This window comes from Cynara cardunculus, assembly GCF_001531365.2.
Source record: "Cynara cardunculus var. scolymus isolate 2C chromosome LG 11, CcrdV1, whole genome shotgun sequence".
NCBI classification, from domain to species: domain Eukaryota; kingdom Viridiplantae; phylum Streptophyta; class Magnoliopsida; order Asterales; family Asteraceae; genus Cynara; species Cynara cardunculus.
In genome coordinates this window covers 3,702,663-3,715,107 of record NC_037538.1, presented here as the reverse complement: position 1 = coordinate 3,715,107, position 12,445 = coordinate 3,702,663, and the positions used below count along the sequence as shown (strand labels likewise).

The 12,445-nt window shown below is 31.2% G+C and overlaps 1 protein-coding gene across 1 annotated transcript; it reads right to left on the bottom strand.

Annotated features, from left to right (window-relative positions):
- Window positions 1–5,076: 5,076 nt before the first annotated feature.
- Window positions 5,077–6,727, bottom strand: LOC112521905 (ATP-dependent 6-phosphofructokinase 2). The gene is made up of 2 exons (XM_025130909.1): window positions 6,150–6,727; window positions 5,077–6,046 (listed from the first exon to the last, which is right to left on the bottom strand). Exons 1-2 carry the CDS (start codon window positions 6,720–6,722, stop codon window positions 5,228–5,230), a joined length of 1,392 nt encoding a protein of 463 aa, XP_024986677.1. The 5' UTR covers window positions 6,723–6,727; the 3' UTR covers window positions 5,077–5,227.
- Between the last annotated feature and the right edge of the window lie 5,718 nt (window positions 6,728–12,445).

Genomic DNA, 12,445 nt, shown 5'->3' with positions numbered 1-12,445 from the left:
AATAATATAATTTTTATGAAGATAATAATTAAATATTTTATTAAAACTCAACGATTATTCTAATTATATTTTAGATTTTTAAAAATTTTGTATTTAAGATATGATGTTTATCATGTATAGGATTATATTTATCTATAGTTAGTTACACGAATTTAAAATTGGAGGTTTAATAAATTATACATATGCACAATTTACTTGTAGTCCTGAATTTTAAGTAATATGTAGCAATAAACAATACTTCATTCATAAAAATGGTTTTTAAGATTTTTGTCAAATACGTTATAATATAACTAGAAGGATATTCGTGCAATGCATCGAGACATATCTCGATTTCAATGTTTCATTTTATTCTTTATCTATGTCGATATAATACGGTTTTATGTGGTTTGAGAAAACGGTAATGTTTTTATTTTTAAATAAAATATCATAAAAATTTGAAAAAAAAATATTGATATTAGTATCAAATTGACTATTTAAAAGTTCTTGTTTTATGCATTTTTTTAATTCAAATTTTTTTTATCATAAATTAATTTAATGTGACGAAATAACTTAATTTTGGTTTAATAATATTTTTAATAAAGATAACAATTAAGTATTATGTTAGAATTCAATTATTATCCTAATTATATTTTAGATTTTTTATATTTTAAATGAGATGTTTATCCTGTATTTGATTATATTTATCTGCAGTTAGTTACACGAATTTAAACATGAAGCTTTAATAAATTGTACTTATGCATAATTTACTTCTAATCTTGAATTTTAAGTAATATGTATCAATATACAATATTTTATGCATAACAAAAATATATCGATATTCATATCAAATTAACTATTTAAAATTTCTTATTTTTTGTGTAATTTTTTTTATTATAATGTAATTTAGGTACAATAACGAAGTAATTTATATTTGGTTTAAAAATATAATCTATACTATATTATAAAGCATTTGACAAAAACTCTTAAATACGATTTTTTATGCACGAAGTACTGTTTATTGATGGATATTAATTAAAATTTAAGATTACAAGTAAATTGTACATAAGTACAACTTATTAAAGCTCCATACTTGAATTCGTCTAACNCATAAGTACAACTTATTAAAGCTCCATACTTGAATTCGTCTAACTGATTGCAAATAAACATAATCAAATATTGGATAAACATCTCATTTTAAATATAAAAAATCTAAAATATAATTAGGATAATCATTGATAACTAACAGAATACTTAGTTATTATGTTATTATCATTATAAAAAATCTATACTATTTATAAAGCATTTGACAAAAAAATTTAAAAACGAATTTTTTATGCACAAAGTACTGTTTATTGATGCATATTACTTAAAATTTAAGATTACAAGTAAATTGTGCATAAGTAAAACTTATTAAAACTCTATACTTGAAGTCATCTAACTAATTGCAGATAAACATAATCAAATATTAGATAAACATCTCATTTTAAATATAAAAAAATTAAAATATAATTAAGATAATCATTGATAACTACCAGAATACTTAGTTATTATCTTGATTATGTTTATATAGTTTTTTTATAAAGATAATAACCAAGATTATCCTAATTATCACAATTTACTTGTAATCTTAAATTTTAAGTAATATGCATCAATAAACAATACTTCGTGCATAAAAAATCGTTTTTAAGAGTTTTTGTCAAATGTTTTATAATATAGTATAAATTTTTTATAATGATAATAACTAAGTATTCTATTAATTATCAATTATTATCCTAATTATATATCTAACATATAAAAAAAACAATATATATATTTTTTATATCGAGTATTATTTTTTTCTTGATTTATATAACCTGAGAGTAAATAATATGAAAAGAATAAGTAGTGTGTGAAAGGAAAGAGTGGATTTGGTAAACAATGTGAACTAATATCACACCAACCATACTCCTCTTTAAAAGAACCTTGCTCATTCCTTACCCTATATCCACTATAAATAAATCTTATTATTTCTATAAATATTTTAATTATTTATATTAATTAAATGATTTTTATTTGAATCTCTCTATAATATTTATGCTATATTATAAAGCTTTTGATAAAAACTTTTAAAAATCATTTTTTATGCATAAAGTACTCTATATTGATGCATATTACTTAAAATTCAAGATTACAAGTAAATTATGCATAAATATAACTTATTAAAGCTTCATGTTTGAATTCGTATAACTAACTACTGATAAACATAATCAAATAAAGGATAAACATCTCATTTAAAAATAAAAAAATATATAAAATATAATTAGGATAATTATCGAGCTTTAACAAAATAATTAATTATTATMTTTAYAAGAAAACTATATTATTAAACCAAATATAAATTATTTCGTTACTGAACGTAAATTAAATTATAATAAAAATTTCGAATTAAAAAACTATACAAAAAATAGAAATTTTAAATAGTTAATTTGATACTAATATCGATATATTTTTGTCAAATTTTTATGATATTTTGAAATTCTTTTTCAAATATTAAAGAATAAAATAAAATATTAAAATCAAGATGTATCTTACAGCATTACACGAGTACGTTTTTAATTTATACACAAATAGAGGACTCACTTTTAATTACTCTTACGTTATTTCTAAGATTTTGTGTTGATTTATTTGTGGTATTGTAGATGACAATAGCTAAATGATGACGAGCCATTTCAAGATATAAGGCTTTCCTATTATAACAGGTTGTTCAAAAGGATCCCCCATTCTTCCATCAAATATTCTGCTTTTCCCTGGATACTCTGATCCCGGACAGTTGCTTTCTGTTCATATAATGCATACAGCTTTGGTTGCTGATTGGGCCGGTTCAATGGCCCTGTATGAATTAGCAGTTTTATATCAACTGTACTTAAACTGTTAGATAATCATAGTCGATGATAACATCAATGTTCCCATCTTATATTCTTTACCTACTACTTCTAATGACAGCGGCACACCAACTTAGGTGTGTTTTTGGGTACTTTTTTGATTAATTAGTTCCATCATTTGATTATATAACATGGTTTCTTAAAGTGTATGACATAGTGTTTGTAGTGGTCCCATTAACTTAACCCCGTTTGGTTTGCAGAATTTGAAAAAATTTAATGGAATTGGAATGGTAAATTTCTTTGATTAAATTACAATTCATTTGTTTGGTTCATTTCTTGAAATGAATAGAATTCATCATTCTTTGGCAAAGATGAAAGGAATTGAATTTCATCACTACCCACCATGACCATGTTATTGTTGTTCGTCATACCTCACCCTTAACCCCGCACCACCACCATACCATTTCTTAAAATGAATGAAATCTTTTGAATTTCATTGAATTTCACAAATGTTTTCCTGAGATGAATTTTGGAAATTTAAGAGTTTGAGGTGAAAGTAGGCTCAATAAGAAACGCGTAGGCGGACCTCATCGAAAACGGAGGTTCAAACGAAAAGTTATGAATGTTTAAGTGTTTGGTGGTCAAAGTGGGCACCCAACTGGGTCAAACCCGACCCAACTCGGGTTTTAGCAATCTTAGGTTAAAAGAAAACGATTTTGGACCTATTTTTCTTCCCCGTTTAACTTCCAACTTCAGGAGACTTCAAGAGTATCAATCTTGGGTGTTTTTACAAGAAATTGGTGAAATTTCGCAAGATTATTGATGATTTCAAAGGTATACTTCCATTCTTGACTATGTGTTCAATTTAAGTTCAAGAAACCATGAATTGCATGTTGAGGATTATGAGTTGAAATCTTGATATTATGTAGGATAGATGATATATAACATATTATCTTGTCGAAATCATGATATAGTTTGAAAAAGTTTGACTTTTGATAGTCAATATTGTATGATGATGAAATAGACGGATGTTTGGTAAAATAATGGTTGGATTCATGATGATTTCGTATAAGTTATAGTAATATAAGACTAATATATGAATTTGGAACAAAATGGTTTGGGATTTAACATGAAATTGTGAAGGAAAAAAAAATAGTTATTTTCGAGTTAAAAAGTCATGATACAACTCTGTTTTAGAAAAATCATAGAAAAATCACAAAAATGTGAGGTCGAAGGCATTGGAAAGCTAGGAAATAGTAATACAAATTGTATTTTGATGCTATTTTGTGATTATTAGGTTTTATAGGGAAAAACAAGGCTTGAAAACAAAGCTGTGCAAAGGAATTTTAAAATGTAATTGTCAATTAAAAAGAATTTAGATGGTGTAAATTGTAATGTTAGGTTATGATACTTGGTAATTGTACTACTAGTGTTATATAGATCACATTGGGAGCTTGTGACGAGTGTTTGCACTATGGAAACTCGAAGTTGGATCGAGGCTTTCGATTTGACCAACCGAATAGATTAAGCAACACTGTGAGTTTATGTGGACATATGGGTGTATTTATGATTATGGATGCTTATTTGTTTTCTTGTTCATCCATGATTCATGTTAGTTTTTAAGTATCCCATCCAATTGTCTTATTGCTTATATTGTCTTGTGGTGCATTTTGGGCGCCGATTGTTGACATCCCATGAATTCGGGTGAGACAATCGGAGGGGTTGCCGTACTCATTGCCCAGTGGGAGTCAGCGGTGAACAAGATCAGTTGATCGATTAGGAATTGTCTTGTGAAGCCTACTTTTGGTATAAGTATATGTTATTCTTTTGGGTTGTATATAATTTGTATGTTCCAGGTAGATATGTCCCTGATGATTATGTTATAGTTTGTTATGTAAATATTAACCTTTAAATATGTATTTTAGATTATAAATTGTTATCCCGTATTTTGAGGTTTTTAAAACTAAATTAACTTAATGATGGTTCGATAAGTGTTTATTATGTAACCGTAGTGTTACACAACCACCACTAATCACCATGCCACTATTGTCAGCCGTCATACCCACCCACTCCCAGCCACCCGACCACCATCCCACCACCGTCGTCGTTATAGCTGCCACCCATCCCCACTGCCCCGCCCCGCCCCTAACCTGACCCCACACCACTATTGTCGTCCTCACAATTGCCACTCACCTACACCCCACCCGACCCCAACAAGGATCCTTGCATCGTAAAGATATTATTTAATATAAAAAATAAAGTTTATGCAAATGTGTAAAACTATCACCAAAGTGTTGGAATATTTATTGTAATGATGGAAGCACTTATAACACCTTCGTCACATTTTCTATTACATATCATGCTCTTATCAAACTAGAATGAGAGCTTCACGACCGAAAATCAGGCTGCATCGTCACAGATCTCACCCATGCCCAGTTGTGATCTTTGGTGTCCACTTCATTTTTGGTCTCAGCAATCTCATCCATGGGAATGTATGCATAGTTTCCGTTAATCGGACCAGCTACAAACCCCGTGTACCCCGCCATGATTCCATGAACGGCCGAGTGCGCCAACAACGTACAATATAAATTATCTGTAGCATTGGCTGTAACAGCACGAATCATGTATGTCGGATCGATGAACTTGACCGTAAACAACTCACCTTCATGATCCCTCTCCCACCACCGCTTCAACTCCGATTTCAACCACACCCCTACGTCTAAAAACACTGGATTCCCAGATTCATCCTCCTCCTGTTTCTGGGCATCGGTTCTCGGTATCATGTCTTGTCCAGCTCCTTCTGCCACCACGACAACAGCGTGACCGTTTTCTTTCAAACGCTCATCAAGAAACTCAAAGAGACCACCTTTGCCCTCCAGGTAAAATTCGTTTTCGGGTATCAAACAACAGTCCACATCGCGACTGCTTAGGGTTGCATTAAGAGCAATGTGGCCAGTGCTTCGACCCATGAGTTTAACAAGGCCGATGCCATTGGGTGCACTCTCGGCCTCCACATGAGCTGCACTGATGGCTTGCTGGGCTTTCTCAACAGCTGTCTGAAACCCGAATGACCTATCGATGATTCCGACATCGTTATCTACTGTTTTGGGAATTGCGGCAACACCAACATTCAATTTACGACGATGGATTTCATTGAATATTTTAACAGCTCCCCGGAGAGTACCATCTCCCCCAATGATGTACACCTGCATATGAACAACCAAAACAGGGCAGACCTATTCATGTCCGAGTCCACTCACTCACCTGAATATCGCAACAAAAAGAAACCAATAACCCTTTAAAACGAACCTGATTATATCCACGATCTTCAATGGCATTGACGATCTTGTGAAGATCAAAACCACCTCTGGAGGTCTCAAGTACGGTACCCCCTCTCTTATGCCAGTTGTGAACCATTTTGACATCAATTCTAACCGGATCCGACGAATAAAACCCACGATAACCCGCCTTGATTCCAAAAATCTCCCGGACTCCATATTGCTCCCACAATCCCACAACCAGCTCGCGGATAACGGTGTTGAGGCCAGGGCAGAGGCCTCCGCAAGTAACAATGGCGGCTCGCACGTTTTGGGGTTGGTAGAATATCTGTTTGCGTGGTCCAGCACGGTGGTAGGCGGAGTGATGGGAGGAGTAGAGACCGTTGGTGGAGAGGTCGTAGATGGTCCGGCGAAGGATGACGTCGGAGTGGGAGAGATAGAACCCGTCGGGAGGAGAGTAATAGTTGTTGTGTTCTAAAGGGGTGGTGTGGGTTTGTAGGTGGGGAAGGTAATCGGTTAGATGAGGAAGGCGTACGAGGGTTACGTCGACGGCGAGGGTTTGTGGATGTTGTTCTGCGTTTGGTGGGACGTCGTTGATGCTCATGTTTGCCGGAGGAGGAAAACCGGAATGAGGAAAAAATGAACAGGATGGAGGTTACAAGAGAATAGAAAGGAAGGTTTACGTGGCATTTGATCATGTTTACACGTAGAAACATAAGATAAGTCACCAAACTGCTATATTATTTTACTATTACGATAGAGGTGATAAAAACCTATAACTTAATCTGAAATAGAGTTATAAATCCGATATTCTTTTATTTCATGAATTTAATATGATTGTAGAATTTCCATTAATATATACATTAAATAATTACGTACAATTTTGATATACATATATTTTCAATCTATTTACATCTCTATATAACTCATTTATATATATATATATATATATATATATATATATATAGGGGTCTATTCAAGGGAGAACTGAGTTATTTGTGGTAACTGTGAGAACCAATATTAACTACAAATCAATAGATAAATTAGGAAATTTATAAATTTGGTAATTTTAAATTAAAATCTTAATGCAARGATATTTTTGGTATTTTAAAACTCTCCTCTCTCCTCTCCTCTCCTCTCTCCGGCCAACATTCTCCGGCCTCCGGCCACCGTCCTCCGGTGATACCACTATGATACCACTGTGATACATAAAAGTATTGACTCTGTTAAACAAAAGATACATTGTGATTCCTAATCATATATAAGATGCATAGTGATACCACTGTGTTACATCTTCRATCGACCACACAAACGACATCAATGTGATACCCAAGCACATATATGATGCATTGTGATACCATTGTAGTATCACCGGAGGACGGTCGCCGGAGAGAGAAGAGAGGAAGGAGGAAAGTTTTAAAATACCAAAAATATCCTTGCATTAATATTTTAATTCAAAATTGCCAAAATTATAAATTTCCTAATTTATCTATTGATTTGTGGTTAATATTGGTTCTCACAGTTACCACAAACTAATTAGTTCTCATTTGATTAGGCCCCTATATATATATATATATATATATATATTCAGTAACTGTGAACATATACATGTAAATTGAGAAAATTAACCGAATGTGATATACGTAAGAAGTATGAATAAGTTGTATCAAATGGTTAATGATGAAAAATAAATTATGCGTAGAGAAATAACATATTCAAGGTTAGAATACCAAAGTATCAACCAGACCAACCCATATGGTTTTGGTTGGGTTGGCTTAAGATTTTTCAAACCTCAAACATTGAGTTGGATTGTTCAAACGTCTTCAACCCGATCAACCCAACCCATGAACACCCATAATATTACACCATCAAATATGTTATCTATACTATATTAAAATAAAACTCCTTTTAAGACATATATTTTATAAAATTAAATATATGAACTCGTTAATTAGTTCACATGTGAACGATTTAACTGATTCATATATGAATCACTAATTGCAATTGCCCGCATTTCATAGCCTAAACTCGATGTTCCAACCATAGTCGCAATTTGGGAAAGAAAAAAAATTCATGCATATCCAATTTTAAACGGTCTTTGATCATGCATAATTGATAATAGATAGTCTGATTAAACTCACAAGCATAGAATATAAAAAGATATGATAATAACTTGTTATAGATTATTAAATCTTATGTTTTTTTTAAGTATATAATAATTATATATATCACCTTTAAACATCAATTTTCTTAACAGATGAATTACTACTAAGGATCGTTTATCAAACGCTTACCAGATAAACATTTATCGACAAAAGTCACTACTTTTACTTACCATATCATTTAACATTCTCGATTATTAAAATGAATTATTGATAAAACACCCGTAATAGTGCCAATGGATTTAAATTAAGACCTTCCTCTTCATAAATAATAGATAATAAGTACAACGACTATGGCTTAATCCCGACGAGATTGATTCAAGAAGAATTGATAATTATGGGCTATTGAAGTTGGGCCACCTAACATATGGGCTATTGAAGTTGGACCATTTAATATATGGGCTATTGAAGTTGGGCCATTAACTATGGGCTATTGAAGTTGGACCATTTAATATATGGGCTATTGAAGTTGGGCCAAGTGAAGTTGGGTTTAGCTGGACATAAACCAACTTGGCCCACACGGCCTTCTGCTCTTTTTGGTTCTTAAATTAATATCATTTATATTATACTAGAACGGTATTCGTGTAATTTAGCGAGACACATATCGATGTTAATGTTTCGTTTTATTTCATATCTCTATCGATGTCAGAATACGATTTTCTGTGGTTTTTAAGAAAGCGATAATATTTTTATTTTTGAATAAAATATAAATTTGAAAATATCATAAAAATTTAAAAAAATAACATAATATAATTTTTTGGTTTAATAATACAATTCTATAAGTTTAATAATGAATCAATTCATTTTTGGTTTAATAATATATTTTTTATAAATATAATAACCAAGTATTTTGTTAGAACTCAATTATTACCCAAATTATATTTTAGATTTTTTATAATTAAAATGAGATGTTTATCATGTATTTAATTATGTTTATCGGCAGTTTACACGAATTCAAACATAAAGCTTTAATAGTTTGTAGTTATGCACAATCTACTTGTAATCATGAATTTTAAGTAATATGCATCAATAAACAATATTTTATGCATAAAAAATAATTTTTAAGAGTTTTTGTCAAATGTTGTATAATATAGTGTAGATTATAAAACATTTGATTTTTAAACTTTTCAAATTGAGATGGGGTTGTAATAACTCGTATTATGTAGGCAGAAGATAAGATTTATAGTTTCTTTTATAAACGTTAGATTGTGAGTTACTAATAATTTTTATTATAGTTTTAAGTTGATTTTTAAAAGTTATTGGGTTCATCTTCGTTATAACAGTTTTTTTGCAAAATTTTGTTTTTGAATAACTGTTATACCTAGCGGTGCAGGAGGATGAATAAGAAGACTCTATGTTTGGAGACAGTTCAATCAAACTTCACGCACCGTGTACAAACTCGTGCCATTCGTAAACAAACACACACACTAATCTTGGAACTCATACAAAGAACACAACAAAAACGAGAAAAAAAAAATCAAACTTCCATTTTAATCCATTTTACTTTGTTTAACCTTTAAACTACCGAAATGTTACTTCATCTCCAAAAGGAAAATATTAGCGTTTTCATTCGATTTGTTCCAAAATAAATACAACATCTGAGGGCATTAGAAAATACAACCTCATTTCCAAGTAGAAGCTTCACAGGGAAAATTCCACTTGTGAAAATAGTTCGTTCGAGGCCTTGTTTGTATGCCTTGATTGTATTGAAAACATCACTGTGTACAAACTAGTGTCATTCAATAACAGATACAAAAACACACAAGAATATTGGAATGCTTCCAAACAAAATATGAGATATGTGAAGTCTCATCAGATTACTTTCTAAAATAGTGTTTTAAAAATTATGTAAATGTTCCAATATGTATTAAAGAGAATCAATAGAAGTCTAGGATTGAATGTCAACACTAATGAGGTGCACCGAGATGCACCAGATCAGTTACATTCTAAAATGCAATTCATGGATTGACATGAGATTAAAAGTGATCAAGGGTTCAGATCTCTTCTTAAGCTTTTTACTATAACTTCTCTTCTCGCACGATCCTTCGCCTACAAGTCTAACAAATAAGAGCCTCTAATTAAACGGTTATGTCTTGTGCGAATGAAAGTTATAATGAGAAGAGTAAGAATGTATATTCATCCATCGATCAATCTTAATTGAATCTCAACACTAATGAAATGTACCAGATCAATTTTAGTAACTTTTGTATCGATCTTAATTTACTTACACCCAGTTTTTAGTTTATCTCAAATCATCATTTTCTGAACTTAACTATGGGTTTAGATTCAGATGTATATCTTATAGTACCATTCCAAGAGACATGATAGATTCATTGAGGACTTTAATGTTCAGATGAGCAAAACAGGTTCAACAAACCAATGCTATATATGGATTGGAATCTATATGGTTGTAGCATCTATGTACCGTGTCCCTTGCAATGGTGAACAGAAAACTATGGTTCCCACATAAATATTTCATTCGCTTCTCTATCTTGTCGCAATGAAGCTACCCATGGATCTCAACATCCAATGCCAGGCCGCAAAGCTTGGAAGCATGGTCTTTATATATGTGCACCATGATGGCTAACTTGTTACCTTATGTATCAACCATGGACAACAAAACAACTTCTCACAAACATCACAGCATTGGATGTTCTTTTAATTATGAAGCTTCTAGACGTTTTGAAGGAGTTGAAAAGTTTGACAGTCGTCATGTTCCACCTTTACTTGAAGAAGAGTTCCTCCATTGTTGGAGCTTACCTTGATAACCATCGCCATTTCTCTATCTAACATCCAAAAATAACATAGTTGATACCTTGTTAAGGTCTTGTACATGTCACACTTGTGGAAGAATGTTTCAATGCTATGGATGACTACTTAACCATTCAAAAGGTGGCTAAAACGTTATGCTAGAAGTTGAAGTCTGCCACAAGTGGTTAAGAAACAAGTTGCAAAAAGGTGTTCCTTAAGTGAATGCAACGGAACAGATTCTTCAATGGTTGAGGGATACGGCTAAAAACATAGTCACCAAGGTGGGAAGTATGAATCCTGGAAGCCAGAATGGTGATTTGCCATAATTTATTTTGAGATATATATATATATATATATTGGAAAACTCACGCACGCTCCTCATCTTTGTTGAAATTTGAACCTTCTAGATTTTCTTTTTATTTGGTTCCTTGTGTAATCTACTTTGGTACTTGTTTTAACACTTGAACATGAAGTGTAGAATCTAGGTAATGTTATTTTAGAGTGTTACGATTTCAATGAAGGACAAGAATGTAATATGGGATATTTTAAATGCTAAATACACCCTTATTAAGTGATTTTCTCTTAATACACGTCAACATTAAAATCTATTTTTTACATTTCTTGTGAATGACTTTGCCTGATTATGACATTAAAAGAGGTGCAAATAGCATTGCGCCTATTCCAACAAGTTTTGAGAAATCCATACACTCCCGTTCCTGACATTTTATAGGTCTAGACAAGATGTAAAAGAGGGTTCTTTGTAAGTACGAAAAAAGTCTTCAAAATATTGTCTTTTTCATCAAAAATAACATTGAATTCAGTAAACTCTTATAATTCATATAAAACATTTTTCATGAATATTTCTAAGCCCGAAATCAATCAATATTACTTCTAAATTAACATTGTCTACCATATCAATCTTACATCGCATTGTCAATCCATTCCACCGTCAAAGACATCACATGGCATACCTTTGATGTATAGATTCACATCATTTGGAGTCACAATGTTGACCATTCGGAGTAATACTCTGTGTAAATAAATATAAATAAGTTGAGTTTCCATCTCAGCTCACATTATGTTTTTCATCATTGTTTTGAGAACCATCAATCTTAGAATAAAAAATCTATGTTGGTTATTGTTTGAAATCTTATTCTTGTTTTAGAGATACTAGAAGGGTATTCACGTAACGCAACGAAATATATATCGATTTTAATGTTTCGTTTTATTCTGTCTTGGTAAATGTTTTAATACGGTTTTTATGTGGTTTTGAGAAAGAGATAATGTTTTCTATTTTTGAAGAAAATATAAATTTAAAGATATCATAAAATTTCAAAAATAAATATATCAATATTAGTATTAAATTAACTATTTAAAAGTTCTTGTTTTTTGTATAATTTCTTTAATTCAATAT

Coding starts and splice junctions, on each gene's coding strand:
- LOC112521905 (XM_025130909.1), bottom strand. CDS start 6,722: ATGAGCATCAACGACGTCCCACCAAACGCAGAACAACATCCACAAACC. Junction 6,047..6,149: donor AAGATCGTGGATATAATCAG/GTTCGTTTTAAA, acceptor GTTCATATGCAG/GTGTACATCATTGGGGGAGA.